The sequence below is a fragment of the Gigantopelta aegis genome, chromosome 6, assembly GCF_016097555.1.
Source record: "Gigantopelta aegis isolate Gae_Host chromosome 6, Gae_host_genome, whole genome shotgun sequence".
In the NCBI taxonomy this organism is placed as follows: domain Eukaryota; kingdom Metazoa; phylum Mollusca; class Gastropoda; order Neomphalida; family Peltospiridae; genus Gigantopelta; species Gigantopelta aegis.
The window spans coordinates 23,712,260-23,734,500 of record NC_054704.1 but is presented as its reverse complement, the minus strand read 5'-3'; the positions used below and the strand labels follow the sequence as shown (position 1 = coordinate 23,734,500).

At 34.0% G+C, this 22,241-nt stretch overlaps 1 protein-coding gene across 1 annotated transcript; it reads right to left on the bottom strand.

Moving 5' to 3' along the window:
• Nucleotides 1–369: 369 nt before the first annotated feature.
• Nucleotides 370–22,185, bottom strand: LOC121376419 (cilia- and flagella-associated protein 97-like). The gene is made up of 2 exons (XM_041504282.1): nucleotides 20,850–22,185; nucleotides 370–5,605 (listed from the first exon to the last, which is right to left on the bottom strand). The coding sequence occupies exons 1-2, from the start codon at nucleotides 22,101–22,103 to the stop codon at nucleotides 5,318–5,320; spliced, it is 1,542 nt and encodes a 513-aa protein (XP_041360216.1). The 5' UTR covers nucleotides 22,104–22,185; the 3' UTR covers nucleotides 370–5,317.
• Nucleotides 22,186–22,241: the final 56 nt, after the last annotated feature.

The window sequence follows — 22,241 nt, the reverse complement described above, 5'->3', positions numbered from 1 at the left end:
ATATAGTATACAAGTAATTGTTTACAAATACTGTACTTGAAGTTGCCCAAGATGTTCTGATTTGTTCTGTTGTGGACTTGATATTGTGTCTGTTGTGTAGTTGATATTGTGATACTATGGAATAAAACTGCAGCATTCAGTATATTCATTCCTGAAGAACTAGTGTAACTCCCCTAAACTGGACACCCACAGGACCAAGTAAAAAGTCCTGTTTAAGAGGTATCTGGTTTGGAGAGGTTATGTTCTGGACTTATATTTAAAAAGGGACTGTCACAAACGTCTGGTTTTGGTGGAAATCTGGTTTACAGATTTGAATTCATTTCACTGGAGTATTAAAGTGATATTGTTAATCAGAAAACAATAAAACAGTTTCAGATGTCTTATTTTTATTTATTAACAAATTATCACAATTACATAATATATCTTCCATTTTTCATTCACATTAATTATGTCCAGTCGAACCTGTGACGGAGCCACATAAGGCAGTACAAACACAGTTAACTTTATTATAAAATTACCTGTTAGCTAACAGTTTTAAATTTATTATACTGTATAGTTGATTCCCAATAATGAGTGAAAAGTGTTATTCCTATTCAAAACTTTATTAAAAAAACAAGGATGACATCGTTATTCATAATTATATAATTACAAATTTCCCACGGTTATGACATTTATTCTATTCTGATTGGATGACATCATTAAAAAACTTAATGTTAGCCTTTGATAAACCTTAAACAATTACATCATTATGTAAAACAGGTCAATAAAATAGAAGTGTTGTTTGTAATTATAAAAATTGTTTGCCATTTTTTGTGAATTTATCAATGTATAAGTTACAAATTTAGTGTAATATAGCGAAGTGATTTTATACAATTTGTGACTGTTCCACATCATCCCCCCCCCCCCCCCCCCCATGTTACTACACATATGCAGCCAAGGAAAATATCACAAATTACGTCGCTATTTAATGGTCCTTTTTTCCCAAAAGTAACCAATATCAGATTTTCAATCATTTCATTTTTTTTTAAATAGCCTTTATCTGAAATGAAAATACTAGTATACACTATATCATATCCTCATAATTTACTACAAATTCATAAAAAAAAAAAACCCCAAAACTATTTGCCTAGTTTTAGCGTGACTATCAGAAAGTTAACTTTTAAGAGCAATGGTCAATTATATTATATAAGGTGAACTATAAAGACAGGTGACTGAGCAGGTTTGACTACTGTGCTGGATAAAAGAATATACATGAATCTGACAATTATTCAGACTCAAACATAAGAATGTATTACCGTCAGCAATTCTGAAAGCTTTTTGCCACAGGCAAAATGCTCACCTTTGCCAATTTTCAGTCGTCTTGTAACAATTTTAAGCTGGTAACTTTGGAAAAACACAAAATTAAAAACCAAGCATATCCATTCAACCGACGGCAATTTCTATCTTAACTACAGCAGTTGCTGTCAGTGCTACCACCAAGTTCGTTTTCTAAAATCGGAGTTCATTGTTTACTTCTATCTATACACAAGTTACTGTAGTCTATCCAGTTGTACAAAAATATGATCAGTACCACATTACTGAAGCAATTTGTTAGAGGTAGTCTATTACATTTTAAGTAAGAAACCTTTTTTTTTTTTGGCCTGCCAGATTGATATTAAGAGAGATTTGTTGTGTTTTAACTTGTAGTCCGTCCCCATCCTACAAAAATGTGGGGGTTTTTGTAAATAATCGCAGTTTGGTTTTGTGTGCAAATTCCATAGTATGAAAAAAGGTGTTCCCTGTGGGAAGGACTACAGGGGGTTGCAAAATATATATCATGGGAAGAGGGCCCCGCTGTTATTTGTGCTACAGGCCCCGCGGATCCTTAAACTGACTGGTTGATCCCCAGCGGCAAGTGACCATTGTGGATTAAAACTTATTCAACCACTCAAAATTGAACTGCTATCAATTGCTATTGAAATAACGGGGGAAATAGATTGCAATCTTTGAGTTTATATTCTTCTCCAAAAAAACGGAAGTCCAAACTGTATATAATGGTTACCCTTTAACTAATGAAATTACATCTCTTTCAAATAAATAAAACAGATTTGGGACAAATGAATATAGCCTTCCAAGAGCATTAATAGGGAATTTCATGTTTAATGTATCAGGATGTGTGACATTTGGCCTAGCCAATAGAGAAGAGATCTGCAGCAACCACATAGGCAACTACTGTTGGATAAAGACACTGGTATATTCAACAGAAAAGACCGCATACTGGTACCCAACTTCAATCTAAGTCGTGAAGAATTAATTGGTCGACCATGTCGAGTGCTCTACCACTGCGCTAAATCCTGCCCCTCCTTTAAATAAACTGGACACCCATGAGGTCTGACTGGAGGCTGAGGTACGGTATTTTACAACATCGAATGCACTGAAGAATAAGGCACAGAACAACAAACATGCTTTTGTCAAAGACAAATGTCTAGTACAGTTGACTACATTTACGGTAATTTCTGAATTGTTGAGCAATATATTGACTGTTCTAAGATGTGCTAACATTCATGCGTAACTACAGAGCGTGGGAAAACCACCAGCGATACAAGAAGTAATCGATGATAGAGGAAGCAAATGCCTAATCTATCCTTTCACCCTCGATTAATTCATATTTGTATTGTTATATATATTTTTTAAATTTAAAACTGCTTTTATATATACATATTCTTATTTATAACATCATTTGTTCTCTGTTTGCTCTGTTACATGAAACGTATACACAACCAATGGCACAACTATTTACAAAGCAAAACAAATTCTGGAGAATAACTGCACACCTACCTAAACAAATATTTGGTTATACATATAAAATGCTCTCCAAAAGCCTAGATCATTCATCTATATTTACATAACAGACAGCAAAGTTTGATTTTTCTTCCTTAATTGGAACAACACAAATAGTACAAACTTGAAATACTTCGCAATACCATCAGATCATAAAATTAATATGTTAAAAAAAAAGTTGAAATGCACCAAAATATGTACCAAAAAAAAAGTGATATGGATATTGTGGTCAGACGAGGGACTACATGAATGCACAATAAATAAATAATTCAATAGCAGTACAATTTGATTTTTGTAATTAAATGATTCAAAATATAGTGTTGACAACAAATCAATTTAGGCAATATTTTAGAGATGATCTTTTTTAGCTTTTATCAGGTAAATATATTTTTCCAGTATTGGACGAAAATTAACCCTGCAATCAGTGTTACTGTGCCTTTAATTCTGTGTATACTAGTAAGTAATTTGAAAGAACTGGCATTCAACTATTCAACTATAATGTTCATCATACTATAAACATTCAAAAGCTGACTGGCAATGTATTCACTACAGACATGTAGTGTCGTGATACAAATGGCTTTTAAAATGACACAATACAACCCAACCAATACAGTTTAATATACTAGTAATTTAGACACATTAATACATCAACCTCAGTATCAAAATCAAAATTACCTCGTCTTCAAGGTATATTCTACACTAATCTGGAAGAAGAAAATAAATTAAAACTCAATTTAAAACAAATAAAAAAGACAGAGAGACACCGACAGATTTTTGTTTATAAGCTGATGATATCAAAATTACTGGCATTTACAGTAAAAAGTGCCAAATAAATTATCACACATAACATCATGAACGTAGAACATTAAGTATTCTATACATATAGCACACATTTAGATTATCACAGCAGAAAACTATTCAAACACAGCATACATGTTAATACATTTCTCAAAGTTGATGTACATTTGTTTTCCAACACAAAATATTGTCATGAATTATGATGGTTGTTTATTCATAAATATCAATATGATAACTTGTTTTAATGAAAACATTACACAAACACTATACAAAAACCAATATAAAAATAATATAAATCCTACAATTGCCTGTGACATATACACATTTTAGAGGAACCTGACAATTAGGTTACACTGACCTAACTATGAAACATATTGGCTAGTGGACAGATGGAAAATGTCATAATATAATATGTCATGGTTTTACTAAAATACAGGGATATATATATAAATTTTTTTATTAACCCCCCCCCCCCCCCCCCCCCCCCCCCCCCCCCCCCATTATGCTGAAGCTTGTCACACCATCACACACTGCTCTTGAAGTTAAAACCAAACAAGAATAATACCAGTTGGCATTAACGCCCTGGTAATTTATTTGTATGTATCACTGCTCAATTGAGAAGTGCATATTAAAATATAAAATCTCCATATTTTTGTGTTTAGCTAGATGAGTATTCTATTTTTCCCTACTCCACCTCCCTGTGCATAAAAAAGAAAGAAAACAAAAAGAGCTGAAAATATATCACAATTTACAATCTGCACACCTGATATTTTGGACACCCTATTAAATCACCATCATTAAAATGTTATTAATGCTATCGGTGGGTGAGGAATTGTGCTAACATGTCAAAGCTATCATAACAAAGTATTGTGTTTGTACAGGTATGTTGGTACAAATCATAAAAATAAATGTTTTAAAAATTAAAAATACTTTTAAAAATTACAAAATGATGACGGATGGGTAGAATGAGGATATTTTGTATTAGTAAGGCCACACAGTAATTACACAACAATCAAAATAATTCAATAAAATCATTGCCTGTTAAATGATATGAATATTACTTACAATATTTTTTGCCAACTAAAACATAATATATTTATATCTATTCTTATGCAAATATATTGCTGACATGCTAAACCTGGAATCGAATACCTCCATACAAGAATAATTAACACATGATTTTGTTTTTACATAAAGAGACATGTAAGAACATAATCAATAAAGTAGACAAAACTGTACTTCTACAAAATTCACCAGGCTCACAAAATTGTTTTAACCACTGTTACTAAGCTTAAAACCAATAACACAATAAACATTAAGTGGTAGTCACTTTCTTTTGAAAAAACTTTATGGCAAGTCATGTTCTCTACATTAAAATGTGTGCTGAATGAATATCTTATGTTGTTTGTTTTTATATTGAGTTTTATAGAAAAATACCCTAATTTTACAGTCTGTATTAAATGGGAAATCCAGTTTTAATTTATTTCTTCAGTTGTCAATATCGCTTTTTAAACTTGCATTCATTGTGATTATTGTTGATGTACTTTATGAAAATAAATGTGATACATTGTAAAAAACAACAACACTTTCTGAATTTCTTCACTAAGAGAAGAAAGGTGTAAATGATCAAAAGTCACTGATGGACATGTATAATTAAAGCGCCATCTTGTTTTATAACATGTAGATCCCTGTCACCGTGTTACCACCGGTCACACCACTGAGGTCTAGGATCTATGAGAGTTTTCCTCTTGGTACTAGAGGCGGTAGACCGACGAGATCCCATGGTTGAAGTACTGTTGACACTGTTCATGCTTCGTGACCTCTGACTCAGACCACTGGAAGCATGCAAACCGGACGGAACTCTTTTTCGGTGTGGAACATCAGCTACTGGGACACCATAAAGAGTGGTCTTCTCAAATTCCTTTACCTGTTCATTGCGTGACATTCCCTTGGATGGGGTGATTTTCTGTAATCTTCGAAGCATTGCCTGAAAAGATATAATTATATATATATATATATATATATATATATATATATATATATATATATATATATATATATACACAGTCGACCTTCAATAACTCAAACTTCGATCTTTCAAAAACGTCAATCTCTCGAAGTGAAACGGCGGTCCCGGCCGAACTGCTATACAAACTAGTAATAACAGACTTCGAACACTCAAACTTCGAACATTCGAAAAACTCTATCTCTCAAAGTAATATTTTGGTCCCACCATAAAAAAATTAAGGGATATTGCACTTCCAAAACTCGAAGTTTGTGGAGTGACTGAGCCTTTTAACTGTACCGGTAATACTTTAAAGAAAAATTAATTGTCACCCAAGCCAAGCGTGAGTGCCCCGACTGGTCTCGGCTATCGATGATACACGCGGTAATTACAGAATAATAGATCGCCGACTATGCGAAACGAAATGATCCTACATGCCTGCATTTGGTTGTCGGTGTTTGTACATGGCAGCGGTCCTCATTACACAAAGTACGGATAGTCTTGTAATCTTCAAAGAACTGTTGTAATAACAATTAATGCTGTTTGTTTTTTTCTCTTAAACGAGTGAATCATGTCAAATTTGTTATTTGCTATTTAAGTGTGAATTCAAAATGATTCATTACTAGTCATTTAGTTATGTTAGAAACTGATACATCAGAGATCGAGCAATCTGGGGAAGGACCCGGCAACGGGGGTATAGCCAGATCGGTTAATAGTCACACTTTCTTGTCATCCATGCAATCTGGCAAAGGGCGATAGCCAAATTGGAGGCAGAAAGAAAGGGTGTGAAGAGAAAATTAACGGTAAAAAACATCGATGTGTGTAATATGCATGTATTTTCAGATATATTGAGACATTTATACAGGTAATACACCGGTGGATATACATACATATAAATGATTTTTGTGATTTACAATAATTTTGCTATTTATATTGTGTATTTTTTATTTGGTAAACAAACGTACTTAGTGCTAATCGACATCCAGTATTTTAATTTATTAATAAATACAATAAAAGTACATAGAGATGTACGTCAAATTGATCAGATTTATCTCGTTTCTGTTAATATTTACTTAGTTGTATCATATACACAGAAGGAATGTGCTAACATCTGTTTGTTGGTGACAGGGATGGAGCAGAAAACGTGTCTTCAGATATCAACGAAATGATAATACTACAATGCAGTTTCACTTTGGGGTCTGCTGTACGAATTTCGAAAACTCGAACTCCCTGAAACTCGAACTATTTCGTCGTCCCCTTCAACTTCGAGTTAACGAAGTTCGACTGTATATATATATATATATATATATATATATATATATATATATATATATGGTCATTCCATGTAGACAAAGGTCCAATTTCGTAATTTTCTTGTCTTTATTGACTGGCACTTGTTGTTAATATTGATCAGAAGTTTACAAAATAGTCTGTGTCCCTTATTGTTATTGGCCAGTTAAAAAGAGAAAGCAGTACAGAGTGAGAAGCATGTTGTTCTCCAAATTCTATTTTGGAACAATAACAAAACTAATGTTATTTTATTCGTAGCAGTTGGTTGTGTTTTGTTTTACCATATTGGTAGTACTGTTATTGTGAGTAAATGTACCATGTTATGCTTGTCTTCTTGGGGTTTTTTTCTTTCGTTTTGTTAATGGAACTTGCTAATAATTATTTGTGTAAGTGTAATTTGTTGTCAACTCCATTACGGATTAATAAGAAGGTGACAGTTAGCATTTGGTCATATGCTATTAAAAAATCAGCCACAAAATATGGATTATCACTTGTAATTATCTGAGTGGCATGTGATCAATTTGGTCAATAACTATAGCAATGTTGACAAAATATACACAGAGCATGTCGGTAGAGACGAACCAATATCCAATATATCTGATGGCCTGTTAATCCCATATACAAGAAGGTATTAGAACTTGTTTAGACTACCTCACAATTAAACCACTATCTGTGCCTCTGTGTTTAAATGAAGATCAGTTACCGAAAGACAAGGCACTGTGATGCATGACTGACATGTGTTAACTAAAATTACAATGTGTGAAATGAGATTACTATATGACTCAATATTCAGTGGCATGTATCCACTGATCAGTGGTATGATAGTGATAAAGAAAATAAGTCTGCTATTTTTGTAGTTTGTCTGCACTTCTATAAAATAAAGAAACCCGCCTGAACACACTACCAGGCACGTGTGCTAAAAAGTGTCTAGACTGGCTGGTGAAGAGGTTTTTTTTAGGGGGTTGAGTCATGCCCCTCTGCACACACGCCTGACTACTGATCACTGGTTTGATACTTACATAAACCAATACACTTAAAGGAACACTGTTTCCAACTAAGGTCAACGACAGTCACTTTTCGCACCCTTTCATATGCTTCGTACAAAAAAAATAATGTGTATCATAAAATATTGTTTGTTTCTGGTTACCCGACCGACCCTAATTTGAACCTGCCGACCATAAAGCTTTTTTTGTATATCCAAAAATGTTTTTTTTTAAATATAACAATGATTTCCACGAAAACATTCCAAAACTATCACAAGCACTAAATTGGTGTCATTTAGGGGATAACCCTACTGTGTTTTCAGATTTGCGGACGTATATCGGTGGTTTTACTGTCGCAAATTTAGTTTTATTGGCGACCCGTTAGCCACGAAATGTTTTCTTCTAAAAATTGATTGATGGAGTTACTCCCCTTCAAATTGAATTTCGGTAACTTTCGTGAGATATCGGGCGAAGAATCGGAAAATTGTTTTCACGAATATATGCGATCTTTTCCGATTTATTCTACATCTAGTGTAGCGAGATGTTCCGATTAATAATAATAATAATAATAATAACTATATTTAATGATTTACTCCAGCGACAAACTGGCCGTGTAGAAATTTAGTGACCTTCTGATAAACTAGGGGAGGGAATGTTTACTGATACTGATGGATTTTACTGCCAAATCAAATGATTAAATATGTCAGTAAGATCTCGATGCGTTTCGTTATTTTTTGTAAGTGGTCACTGGGAACTTCGCGGGTTTCCGCTAAAAACAATGTCAGAATGACCATGTGTTTGACGTCCAATAGTCGATGATATTAAAGATAGAAATCAATGTGCTCTAGTGGTGTCGTTAAATAAAACAAACTTTACTTTTCAACATTCGTTTGAGCATCCTGAGCATTTGTACTGCATTTCTATTCATTGGACCAATTGATTGCTTCAAACCAAGTGTGTACTTTAATACTGGATGCATACAGAATAAAACTAACATTGCAAATTATAAAATTGGTAAGTCTACCATTTCTTAGATACACTAGGAAAGATAATATTCATAACATTTTTTTTTAAATGTTATTGTTATTATAAATATAGAACCCTTCTTTTCAGTTTTCATTAAAAAAAATTGTTATAACTTATTTACTGGTTTCTATCCAATTAAGGTTCAACCAAGTCTGTCCTGGACCAGTACAGAAGTTAAGTGTTAGTATGAGAGTAAACCTTCTGCTTATTATTAAACAGCAAGGGGTCTTTTGTATGTACTCTCCCACAGATAGGTTAGCACCATGTTGCCCTCAAAATCAAAATGCCTTGCCTTTTATAAATTTATAAGCTGCCCATGTAACAAGAAGCCTTTAAACACACCTATGTGGATAGTACTACATATTTCCTTTTTTTAATTAAGTTATGAAATAGATATAGAAAATAAAATGGCCATACGGTTTTTGTCCTTTTGAAAATTGTATAATGGGAAAAAAAAGCCCTTATATTTAAAACTGCACATAAAATATGCCCCCAAAGCGTCACTTTACCATGCCTTACTTCATTTCTAGGGAAAACACTGTGATGACTGGTATTGTTGGTTTGCATAATGCATTTCTATACATGCAGAGGTTATTTTGGATAACGGTAGTCAACACCTTTATTTAATATCCATAAATAAAATTAGCTTCCAAAATAAAATAAATTTCCTACCTATATTTTTCCAGCATGTAATAGGAAACAAGTATTTTTTTTTTTTCGGCCTAACATATCTGACAGTAATTTTTTTATACAATATATTTGACAAAAGGTACTTTTTATTTCGTTCATCTTTTTAAATTTAAACTTAATATTTTGTCCAGAATTATGAAAAATAAAAACATACAGACCGGTAAACAGCACTGTCTGCTCGTTATAGAATTTTGACAGGGGTCATGGTTAGTAGACCAGTTTTTATTTTAATGTGGCGAAGCATTATAATAATACAGCTAATTCTGACTTTGGAAGATGTCAATATTCCAGTGACGTTACTCTACACAGATCTCTTTACAATAACTATACACTGGGGACATGACATTGCCATTTTCAGAATGCTGGGAAAATTGCTATTGCAAATTTTTGATTTGAACATTACTAATGCACCTGGATGTTACAAAATTTGTATTTCAAGTAAAATTACAGTGAGATATGCTACATTTATTGTGTACGAAGCCAAAACAAGGGTGCAAAAAGTGACTGTTGTCGACCTAAACAGTGACTTTTTTATAACAAAAGTTACATATTTAAACACACTTTCTTGTTCAGAATATCAGTGGCATATATAAAGAAAGTGTCTGTAGTCATCCTAATGTCTGCAGTAGTCTAAACCAAATTTTATCTCCCAATATACAGACACTCCATCTGGTATTTTAAATATGTCACCAAAAATACTCTGTTAAAATATCTTAAAATACTCTTGTTACAATATCTTAAAATTGCTGCAAACTCAGGATGTCCCGTCCCTTTTATGATTTTGCTTTCTTTGAATTCTACATTTACTATCCCCATCCCCTACAGCCATCAATAAACAAATGCATTGCAAAAACATCTACTTCCATTAAAACTGCATGTACATGTACATCATCATCATGCAGTGTTCGAAATAAGCACTTATCTGTTTGTCCTGACAATTCAAAATCTGCTCGGACAAGCAAAATGTATTTCAATGGTTGTCAAATGGACAAGTAAAAATGTTCAGTGCAGTTTAATTTTGAGCAATCAAAAATACGGTCCTTGCACTTGATTAAAACAAAACATTTATTGGAAATATTGCTGGATAAGTAGATTTCTATTGTCCGGTGGACAAATGAAAAATTCTGCTTATTTCTGTCGCTGTCATGCAAAATTATTTCATAAATTAATTGTCTTTGTATCTACTAGTTATAAATTATTTATATTAATCCTAAAAAGAATTATATTTTCCACATACTAATACATTTGCAGCACATGTTAAGTATATTGTTTTGTTTAGTTTTAGTTTTATTTATTTTATATTAAAATATACATCATACATGTTTTATACAAGTACAATATTAGTAATTATACAAACACAAATGTATGTAGTTGTATACATTATATTTATTTAAACAAATTTATTTCATATCAATTGGGGAGTGGTGGTGAGGGAAGCTGCAAATGTGCTGTTCATTTAACAATATATAACTTTTTTTACACAATTTTTTACACTGCCCTGTAGGCCTACCTAAATCTATATGTATAGGACATTCATGAAGGTTTAATTTCAGTCATAGAAGAAAACCTCTACTTTTATGCATGCCCATGTTCTGATAATAAACACTCATACAAAAGTTAATTTCACTTTTCAGAACTATACTATTTCCCTTGCTCTCACAATAAATTCTCAAATAAGTTTCACACACTCTAGAAATAATCTCCATTCACACAATCCAATTTTACAATTAATTATTCTGTTTAGTACATTGTACATGTACTAGTATTTATACAATTATTTTACAGAATCCATGTAACTACACACATGCACAAATCTACAGGACTGCAATCCACGCTGTATTAACTAAACAGTTATGTTAAATATATTACACACACACACACACACATATATATATTTATTAAAGAAGCAGAGAACGGTCTTTGCCATGAGCAGCTGAAAATCACCTCCGAAGACAAGCAATCATAAGAAGTTTCATATAAAATGTATTAAATTGTTTATTGCAAGGTGATCGATTTTCTGCTCTCCTAAAACTTCCTGGGCAAGTATGGAGAGAAGCACAATTAATCACTTGCCTTTCTCCGGTGACGATTGGAGAATGTAGGAGGAAGTGTGGATTTGCTATTAATTTATTGTTCATGAATTCCTACTTTTGATTCCACAAGAACTCCAACATAATGCTAATTCATTAAATAATTAAATATGACTGTGAAAGTAACTACATGCATTATTATCTTTTAAAATATCAGTTAAAATTGCAAGGAATATTTACAAAACTAATAACCCAAATGAACATGGTCCTTTGGTCGGAACGATTCGGTCAGCAGTGTGTCTGCCAGAAAGAAATTTTTGGGTATGGCGCTATGGAATTGAATGCAACCAAGTCAATGCGGGGGTATGGTGGGTCTCCCCCAGAAACAAAATGGGTTATGTTTAGGGTTAAGAAAATCATTTAGTAATGATAAGAGTAATTAATTTTGTTAAAAGGTTAACTTTAAAAAAATAATCTGCAAAATATTTTGGGTATGGCGACATACCCATTAATTTTTACCCACTGGCAGAAACCCTGGCCAGTAATTTTGCAACAATGGATGGCTGGCATGTAACAATATTAATACACATGCTAAACATGCAGGATTTGAAATTATTGCACCAATTCAAATGACATTTGACAGCCAGCTACCTTAACGCTAGGTCAACAAGGACAAACACAAAAATGGATGCCCAATTAACAATAATTAAGAAAGTGTGCTATAAAAAAACTTGGTTCGAAACTACATGTAATTAAGTCAGCTGTGGCTTTAAATCACCGATCTGAATGCATGCAAACAAAATTCTAACTGTATAATCTATAGTCATAACGTGACGTCACAGAGATGGATCAATATTAATGAGTGCTCTTTCACAATTTATTGATAATTTTCAATAATACATATAATCAGCATGAACCTACTTCAAAACCCACCAAGCATGTTAACATGTTTATCATGTGACTGACATGAGCAAAATTATTTCAGTCTTTTATGAAATAGTTTGACTGAATCTGTATAAAACATTTAATAACAGGCATGTACCTAGAACCAAACAAATGTCAATAAAAGAATATAGTACATGTCCATGCTTGTTTTCACTCCAAGTGTGTTACCTTTAATATACCTATATTCCTTTATCTTTTCATGGTTTGTGCATACTTATTGTATTTTCATGAACAGCCCCACCTGTTTGGGAACTAAAACGTCATGCAATGGGATTACTACAGAGAGAGTTATCAAACATTATTAAGAGGTGTCCTGCCAAGTTCCTATGGCATGCATATATACTACTCAAAAGAATTTAAGGGTCAAAAATTTATAACCAAATAAGTTTCAGAGTGTATTAGATTGATGATGTAAACTACACCAAAAAACCACAAATAAACGTCACTGTATACAAGAAAGTCACATGACATGCTGTCAAAGTTGAAGGTTGTCAAACATGGATTTTACACATTAGAACATTCGTGTGTGAATCCACCCCTGGCGCGAATACACTCGACACATCGTTGCCTCATGCTGTTGATCAGACGTCTGAAGAACTCTTGGGGAATGGCCTGCCACTCTGCCATAAGAAGTTGACCCAGATCATGAAGGTTGGCCGGAGGGACATGGTTATCCCGAACTCTCCTGCCTAATTCGTCCCAGGCGTTCTCTATTGGGGCCAAGTCAGGCGAATATGCTGGCCAATCCATCCTGGCGATACCTTGTTGTCTGAGAAAGTCCGTTACCACCCTGGCGCGGTGGGGTCTGGCATTGTCATCCTGCAGAACTGCCCCGCCGCCAATCTGCTGAAGGCCTGGGAGAACCAACGGCCGGATAATCTCATTCAGATAGCGGATTCCATTAAGATTGCCATCCACCACATAGAGGGGGGTCCTGTGGTGGATAGAAATGCCGCCCCACACCATGACGCTGCCACCACCGAACAGGTGACGTTGTCTAACGTTAACGTCAGTGAAGCGCTCCCCAGGACGTCTGTAGACACGAACCCGACCGTCGTTGAACTGGAGACTAAACCTGGACTCATCAGTGAACATCACTCGACCCCACTGAACACGTTGCCACCGCAGATGAAGCGTGCACCAGTGACGCAGTCCTCAGATTGTCACGTAATCGGCGTGCAGTGGTTGTGCGTTGACGTAGAGCCATATTGGTGATGTATCGTCCTCTCTATTTGTAGTGCTTCGGGGTCTTCCCAAACGTGGACAATTTCGAACAGAATTCGTTGCTTGGTACCGTTGCCACAGTCGGCCAACGACACTCTGACTGACACCAAGTCTCAGAGCACCATTTCTTTGCGTATTGCTATCCTGAAGCCAAGCAATAGCCCTTCCTCGATCTTCGATAGTCAGTTGACGTCGTACCATTGTCGAATTTGGAGTGTGCACCGTACACGAACGCAAGCTCCAATTATACGGAAATTCAGCATTGGGAACATGGAATACACATGCAAAGCGTGCAAATGAAGCGCTTTGTGAAAAAGCAAGTTATGGGCACTTAGCAGACCTTTCGCTTTCGCCCTAATTTAAGTGCAAATGTAAGCATGTTTTCGCCATTAGAACTAGTCGACAGTGTCAATGACAGTGGATTTTAATTCATTTATGGGTTGCTTAGACCCACTTTCGTCAAAATGGAACAATACCATGCGTGACATTATGGTCTAGCTAATATAATTGACATTCAGAAAATAATGTCGAAAATATCGTCTGACCCTTAAATTCTTTTGAGTAGTATATATACAATAAAGAAACCAGTAGGCAGCAGAAATATCCATATAAAATGCTATAAGAGCTAGGGTATTAATTTCCATGTTATCAAATTTGCACAACATTCAGTCATTGTGTAAACTACAATTGCACTGTACAGACACGTGTATGCATATATGCACCTGTGTGAATACACTTGTGTGAACACTTGTACAGGTCTGTATGAATACACTGTATTTATGTATAATTTAAAAAACATGAGACCCAGCAAAAAACCACCAAACCTTTTTGTATCGAAGCCACAAAAACGTATTACCTGCCTCTAGATATTCATCACTAGACCATGCAATTGAAAGGAGCGATATTTGCTTGAATATTTATTTACTGATCAAGAGTTGGCATAGTTCTCTTGTGAAATAACATCACAGTGCAGTGCCAAGACTATAACCAGCAGGCGGTACATGCAACATATACTTGTGGAAAATGAAATGCGAAAACCTACAATTGTATCAACATACTTTTATTGTGTATACATTAAATATAAAACAAAACTATTAATACCTCGTAATTCAAATGAATCATATTTATTATACAATGTACAGTATATATGGTAATAGTATATACACACACACACACACACACACGTAAATGTAATGATTTTATTATTGTCCATTCCCAAGGGTTTTAAAATATATTTATTATGCATTTAAGGCACATGAGAATATTTTCCAGTCATTATTTGTTTTATCAGTCTGGTCAGTTATTAAATTATCATATTTATTGGGACTTCAACAGGTGAATAAATCCATGTCATAGATCCAAGGTTCTGATACTGTGGTGATTTAAATGTGGTGAGAAATGGAAAATTCTACTGATTTGTGCCCCAACAGTGGAATATGTGTCAAACAGAAATGATGCAATCAGAAAGAAACTGTTTTTGCAGCTACACAATCATGTGTTATAGTTAAGATTTTGATATCTACACTAGAGCAGGGTTTTTTTTATTTGTAGATAATTTGTAATATAATTTATTTATAATGAAAACAATAAAAATCTTTATAATGACCAATTTTACAGTGAAAACTGATGAGGATAGACCTTTCATATAAAAAAAACAACGAACAACCCCCCCCCCCCCCCAAAAAAAAAAAAAAAAAAAAAAAAAAAAAATGTTATGATACTGGCATTACTGCAGTTTACAAATTATTTTCTACTAGGTGTTAAATGTACATATGTACTGTAGATCCTTAAATTTATGCGATCATAAAACATCATTAATGCAAATTCGTGTTATTTGCATTAATAATATGACATTTATTTCTATGTTTCATCCAGCATGCTATGTATCACACACTATTAAACAAACAAACGTAGTCCAGCAAAAGCCGACATGATTCACTGCGCATGAATGGGTTTTAGCACATTAATCCTGAGGTCAACCATTTCTTTGATTTTGCTGTTCAAGTTTGCTGCCACTTTGTTGGCATATCTTAGGAAGATATAGTTGTAAAGTAAAGTTGAAAACTATACAGCTAGACATGTGTTATTAGGAAAGTAATATTTCACAGGGAGAGCACTCGCATTAATTTCATGTCGCATTTTAGTCTGCCCACTGTCACTCGCATTAATTTAGGGACGTGTTAATTTCAGGATCAACAGTATGTGTGTGTGTAGGTGTGCATAATGTGTGGCTGACTGCCTCTCTGCAATCATTAAGACTAGTTAACAAAAGAGCACCCTCATGTCCTGGTACCGTTGGTGGACTTTCACACTTGATCAAATTGTTCTGTCAAGTATTTTAGATGGAAAACTCACTAATGACAGCTAGAAACTATATACAGTGAAACCTCTCAAGACCGAACCCTTTCTAAACCAGAATTATCTCAAAACCGGACGTCTTCCATGGTCCCATGATTTAGACATCTTTTAAAACTATTCAGTTATCAATCATTATTGTTTCGTTTATTGTCACTTTGAGGTACTCGGCCAAATAACCTGACTGCGATTATAGCTATAGTGCAATATGTACATGCTCAGGTTAGTAATCGCTATTACATATGACTGGGTAAAATTGGCAAATAACAATTGAGCAATTCTGTGGTGTCGGATATACATTTCAGACACTTCAGCCAAGCATTACATAAATGTACAAAAAGTTACACAACTTTTTATTGTTATACATTGTAAGAACCAACTAGGGCACCATTGTCATATATAAACTTCATTCCATCCTTATGTCACTTTAGGTAGGTGTACAGGGGAAAATATGCATGGTGTCGGACATATATGCACATAAACTGCAATTTTTCACCTACACATGGTTAAATGTCTAATTTTCTGTGATGTGTGAGGGCATATTAGAAATATTATGTCCTATTCCTAAAGGGTAGATGTTTATCTGTATATTATATGTGAAAACTTTGTGTATTAATCACACACTAAAACAATAGGGATAAACATGCTTGGGGTCAGACATAATTTTTTTGGGTGTCGGACGTATTCGTGTGAAATACAACTTGACAAGTTTTGAAAAACGGTCATTATAGTTAACAAACAAGATGATATTAAAAACAATAATACAGTTTGAGCTAGGATTTATTATTATTGTTTGAAGAAAGTGAAAAACAATTACCAAGGGGCATCACAGGTGGTGGGGATGTAACCAAGAGGTTACGAACAAGTTTCACAGAAATAATGCGATACAAACAGGTATAACCTGAACAAAATGTTTGTTTATAATTTTTAACTGTTTTCACTGATTTTTCTTTTTGCTTCTGCACTGAACTAGTGCAGGATGATGATTATAAACATGCAGGGCAGCAATAAACAGTGATATGGCACAGCACCATTATTGCTAGCGAGAAGACTCTGCAAAAGAATGGCCCATTTAAAACACACACTGTAGTTGATTTGTTTGAACAAGATGTTTTATACCATATAAGCAAGCCAAGTTCAATCAAGGTTGTTTTCAAAAATGCCCACAAACAAAACAACTTTAATAAAATGTTGGCTTTTCTACAGTAGAAAAGATGCAAAGAACCAATTTCAAACTGCTTACAATTAAATAATTATGAAAATCATCACATAAAATTAGCAACTGCTAGTTTTCAAGTTTGCTAATCAATATTTTGAGAAAATAAATGTTAGACCTGTTAGATATATTCTCGGAACCGGCGTGACGTCACACGGCCTAGTTACCGATCATCCGGGTCTTTGGGGGTGAAGCAAAGCCTTAGTGATTACTGGTTTACATAGAATAAAGTTATCGTATTAACTTTTTACATGCCTTACATATCCCCTGCGTGTGCTGTAACCTCACCGTGGTGCAGGGGTGTAACATTCTCTTTGAGAATGGCCAATACAGCACAAAATTGAAGTTTTGAGTAAAATTCAGTATCCGTAAAATTCTGTGATATTTGTGTTTTTGCACAGTTCTTTACACTGTTTTTGTTTGTCTTGAATTTTTATATTGATGTTGATCATCACTTTATTTATTTGCATTACCATAGTTTGACACCCAATAGCCGATGTATTTTTCGTGCTGGGGTGTCGTTAAACATGCATTCATTCATTCATTCATGCCTTACATATTGTCATTTATTTTCTGTAGCTAACACATAGTTGCAATACGTCTTATGTGTATTATAACAGCTTGGGTTGCCATATAAGAGAAATGAACAACGAGAATCTGAATTAGTATAATCTATATTTAGTACCGATGTGTTTCCGTATACTTTGAATGTCGTGGGGACAGGGCAGGTTGGGCAGAATATAATTTTTGTTGATGCAATTTTCAGGTAATGTTAATTATAAATTTTTACAATTTGAAATGATAAGATAATTATTAATATAATAATTATGATGTGGGCTACAATATATATAATTTGTATTTATAATAAAATTTGTAAGCATGATTAAGTTAATTATTTTTATGATTTAATAATTATTTTATTTCCAAATAATATGTAATAATTAAACAATGGCAAAGTTGTTACTTTACAAGTTCAAAATTACAATAGTATTATTGTCATATCTTATTATATAGATGTATTGGCAACAGTATAATGTTCCACTGAATACATTCTTTTATTCTTAAAACAAAATACAGTTTCTTGAAATAATTAAATGCTTTTGTTTTTACAGATTGCAAAATTACCACATGATGTTGCCCTTCCTTACCGGGTGAATGCAGGCAACAAAAAAATAGCAATAATAAAATATAGCCATCCTCAGACCTTGACATCTAGGGGGAGCAATATCTCTCTCTACTTATCCATCACACCTGAGATTAGTTTCAAGAATAATATATAGTTTCCTTTGGCATGTGAATTTATATACATGTAGTATCAATATTGTAATATTTTAAATTGCACCCCATAAACTACATTAGGGAGCAAATAATCAGTTCCCTCAGTTATTTTCATGTCGAGGTCTACAACCTAATAAAACATAAGTGTTACCTCGTGGAACAAACATGGAAATGTTTTAATAATAGGGTTTAACCTGGTATATTTAGTAATAAAACACAAAAACTTACCTGAGTAAATAATGGTTAATATATATATGTATAATATTGGTGTTGTTTTATATCTAGTCACAATGGATATTGCAGATATTTTCTTGTTCAGTCTTGTGCTGTATTGGAATTGTTATTGCAGTTCAATTTAAGTAATATCTACAAAACTAATTTTTAATAGTATACAGCTGAAGAAAGGAGGCAAATATGGTTTTAATAAACTGATCTATATCGGTATGCCTTCTACTAGACTACACATATTTAACCTAAGTTGCTTTTAACCCGGGTTAAATTACCTCATGTAGATGCACTTATGTAGCATATTCAAGGAAAATATATAAATGAGATAGTGAAATGCTGTATTCTCCATGTCAAACAGTGTTTTCAAAATGGAAAACAAATATCAGATATGGCAGTTGACCATTCATTTTATTGTAGGTAATTTCTAAAGCAGATTACACACACAAACACACACTGAACTGTAGAATACCATGAAACTACATATATATGTTAAAAGGTAAGTCCTCGAACTTGAACAAGTAAAATTTACAAATGTACCACAACCACCAAATTACATTGATCCACAATAGAATAGATTTTTATGTATTTTTAGATTTATGTATATGTATGTGTATTGTTTTCCCTAGCTTGTTTTAGCACGGTGCAGCACCATGCCTCAATAGTCTAGCACCATCTTGCCTTAATCAGTAATTTTTCACTAATTAATTCTAAAATTGCCTTTATAAAACACCCAAAAAGGTATTATTAATTAATAAAATATGCCTTTTACATCTTTTGCCATTCATTTATTAAAGCAAGCACATAAATTACATTAATGTTTATTTCAATTAATTTTTGTGTATTTTTAATTTAAAAAAAAAGTGCCCCTTAAATGGTGAAAATGCCCCAAAAGTGTTTGGTCTACCATGCCTTTACACATTTTAGTGATTTCCCTAGAAATGTGGCATATATATATATATATATATACTGAAACAAAGGCACACATTATTTACCCTCTGCACCAAAGTAAATACTAAACGCATGGAGAGGGGTGTGGGGGTGGGGATGACCTATATTTTCTTACTGCAGGCCTGCTACACACATTTGCAAAAAAAAATAAAAATAATAAAGTTTAAAAAAGAATTTAGGCCTATATTATAATTATTATATGTGTGTAATTTAGCAGTATAAACTTTTATTTTAAAATTAAAAAATAAATAAATAAGATGTAGTAGCTGTGGTATAGCAAAATAAATACAAGTATAGATAAAACTAAGATTAAATGAAAAATAAAGACCACACAAATTTAATGATAAAGGAATATACTCTTTATTCAAGAACTGGATGCATTGTTTTGTTGGGGGGTTTTTCATGGAAGACGATGGAATTGTGTATTTTATTTACAGTATAATGTGGGATTTTTATCACTGCACATGCTTTAACCATTTTGTTTGCTAAATTAATCTCTGTTGGTGTCAACAAGCAACAACATTAAAGTCAACGTAGTCACATTCTGTGAGGGAAGCCATGGAATTCCATCAGGTTTGTCGTTTTAATGACCCTACCCACAAGCGGCGCTTAGTCTCTTCTTTTGGAAATTTGTAAAACGATATTTTTTTTAACATCATGTTATGGTTTATGCAGCCAACTGCACAACATGTGTTGGGCATCGTGACCGTTAACTGTTGTAAATGATCGACCAAAGTTGCCTCATTTCACTATCAAACCATACGTAACTAAGGAGAAGCTTCACCGCATCACGTGATAAACAATGGCGGCCAGGGGTCGAAGTACCCGTATGTTCGGTTCCGAGAATATATGTCTCACCTGGAATTATTATCAGAATAACAATGCACTGCCTCTAGTATGTCTCTAAATGCTATTGGAAGTGTAAAATACTAAATTAGTAAGATACTAAATTATATGTGTACATGTATGTGTTACAGTGAGTACATATAAGTACATGTATTGATCAATCTTACCATGTTATCCATCTCAATTCTTTGCTGCTCTCTTTTTCTATTAACAGCCGAAGAAGTTATTCGTTGAGGAGGTGTAAATACATATCTTGCACAAGAATGCCTCTGTTTCGGCTGTGGGTTTACATTTTGCATAAGCTGATTTAGCAATCTTTGATTTTCTCTGTCTATAATAGTTGCTCTGTCATTACTAAATGTGAAGTTGTGTCCGTCAGCTTTTTTAGGTGGTGCAAACATGACTCTTCTTCTGTTTGCCATAACTTGCTTTTCTTTTTCATGATCACAAAGAGCTTTCATTAAAATACTGAGATCAATGTCTTCATTTCCAGTCACTTCTCTCTGTTCATATTCTTCACTGTCATCATTAAGTGGCATCTGTTTGTATTGCACCTGTACATGTAGTTTCTTTTTATTTGGACTGTTTCTAGGTGATGTTAAGGGCGAGACATCAGTCATGTCACTGTCGGAAGAAGAGCCTGATCGAGATGACGCATCACTATATTCAGAATACTGTGACATTTTTCTCTTTTTCTGCTCAATGTCTTCACTTTTTACTGGTATGGAATCCCAAGCTTGTTTCTGGACACTCTGTCTTGGTTTTCGTGATTTATGATGTGCTGTACTTGGTCTTTGCGAAACATTCGGTTCTGATCTTTGAGAAACTTTCTGTCTTGTTTTTTCCCCCGAACCATCTAAGGCATCTTGGTCCGAAAATGATACTGCAACTGCTGTATCACCATTATGCCAATTTAATTTTGACTGCTTTTGGAGTGAACTCCGTTCATGATCCCTACTTGAATTAGTTGAATTTTCACTATGTGAATAAGATTCCCGTGATGAACTTCTGGATCTTGAACTCGATGCAGAAGATGAACGACTTCTAGATGATCCGCTTTTCTTGACATCCGCCGATTCAACTGAAGAAACATCACTGAAACTGTCGGAATACTCTTTTGCATAGTCCGATTCACTTAATGATTCCAACGACAACCGGCGTGCATGTGAAGTTTCAGAATTTTTATTGTCATTGGAGGCAGCATCAACAAAAATATCTTTGCTCTGAGACCCCTGGTTTGGAGATTCCTTGCTTATGGAGACTGTCTCAGTTACCGAACTCTCGAACCGAGTCGTGGGTGTTTTTGACTCAAGATTTTCATTTGAGACGATCGGATTAGGTGATGGTGATTTCGATGATTTCGTTTTCACAGGCGAATCAAAAAAGTCAAAGTCTACATCACCTGACAAATCTTCTTCCATATTTAAATAGGTGTTATTGATTATATAGCATGACACTATCGCACCATTCAATTCTAGCGACACCAATCTTGTCAACCTCTCATGTTTTGTAGCAACTACTACGTCACAAAGTATGCTATTTGTTATTCGGTTGTGTTC

Excerpts from the sequence above, each read along its gene's own strand:
- LOC121376419 (XM_041504282.1), bottom strand. The coding sequence starts at position 22,103 with ATGGAAGAAGATTTGTCAGGTGATGTAGACTTTGACTTTTTTGATTCG. Across the intron at positions 5,606-20,849 it reads GAATTGAGATGGATAACATG|GCAATGCTTCGAAGATTACA; the intron begins GTAAGATTGATC and ends ATATCTTTTCAG.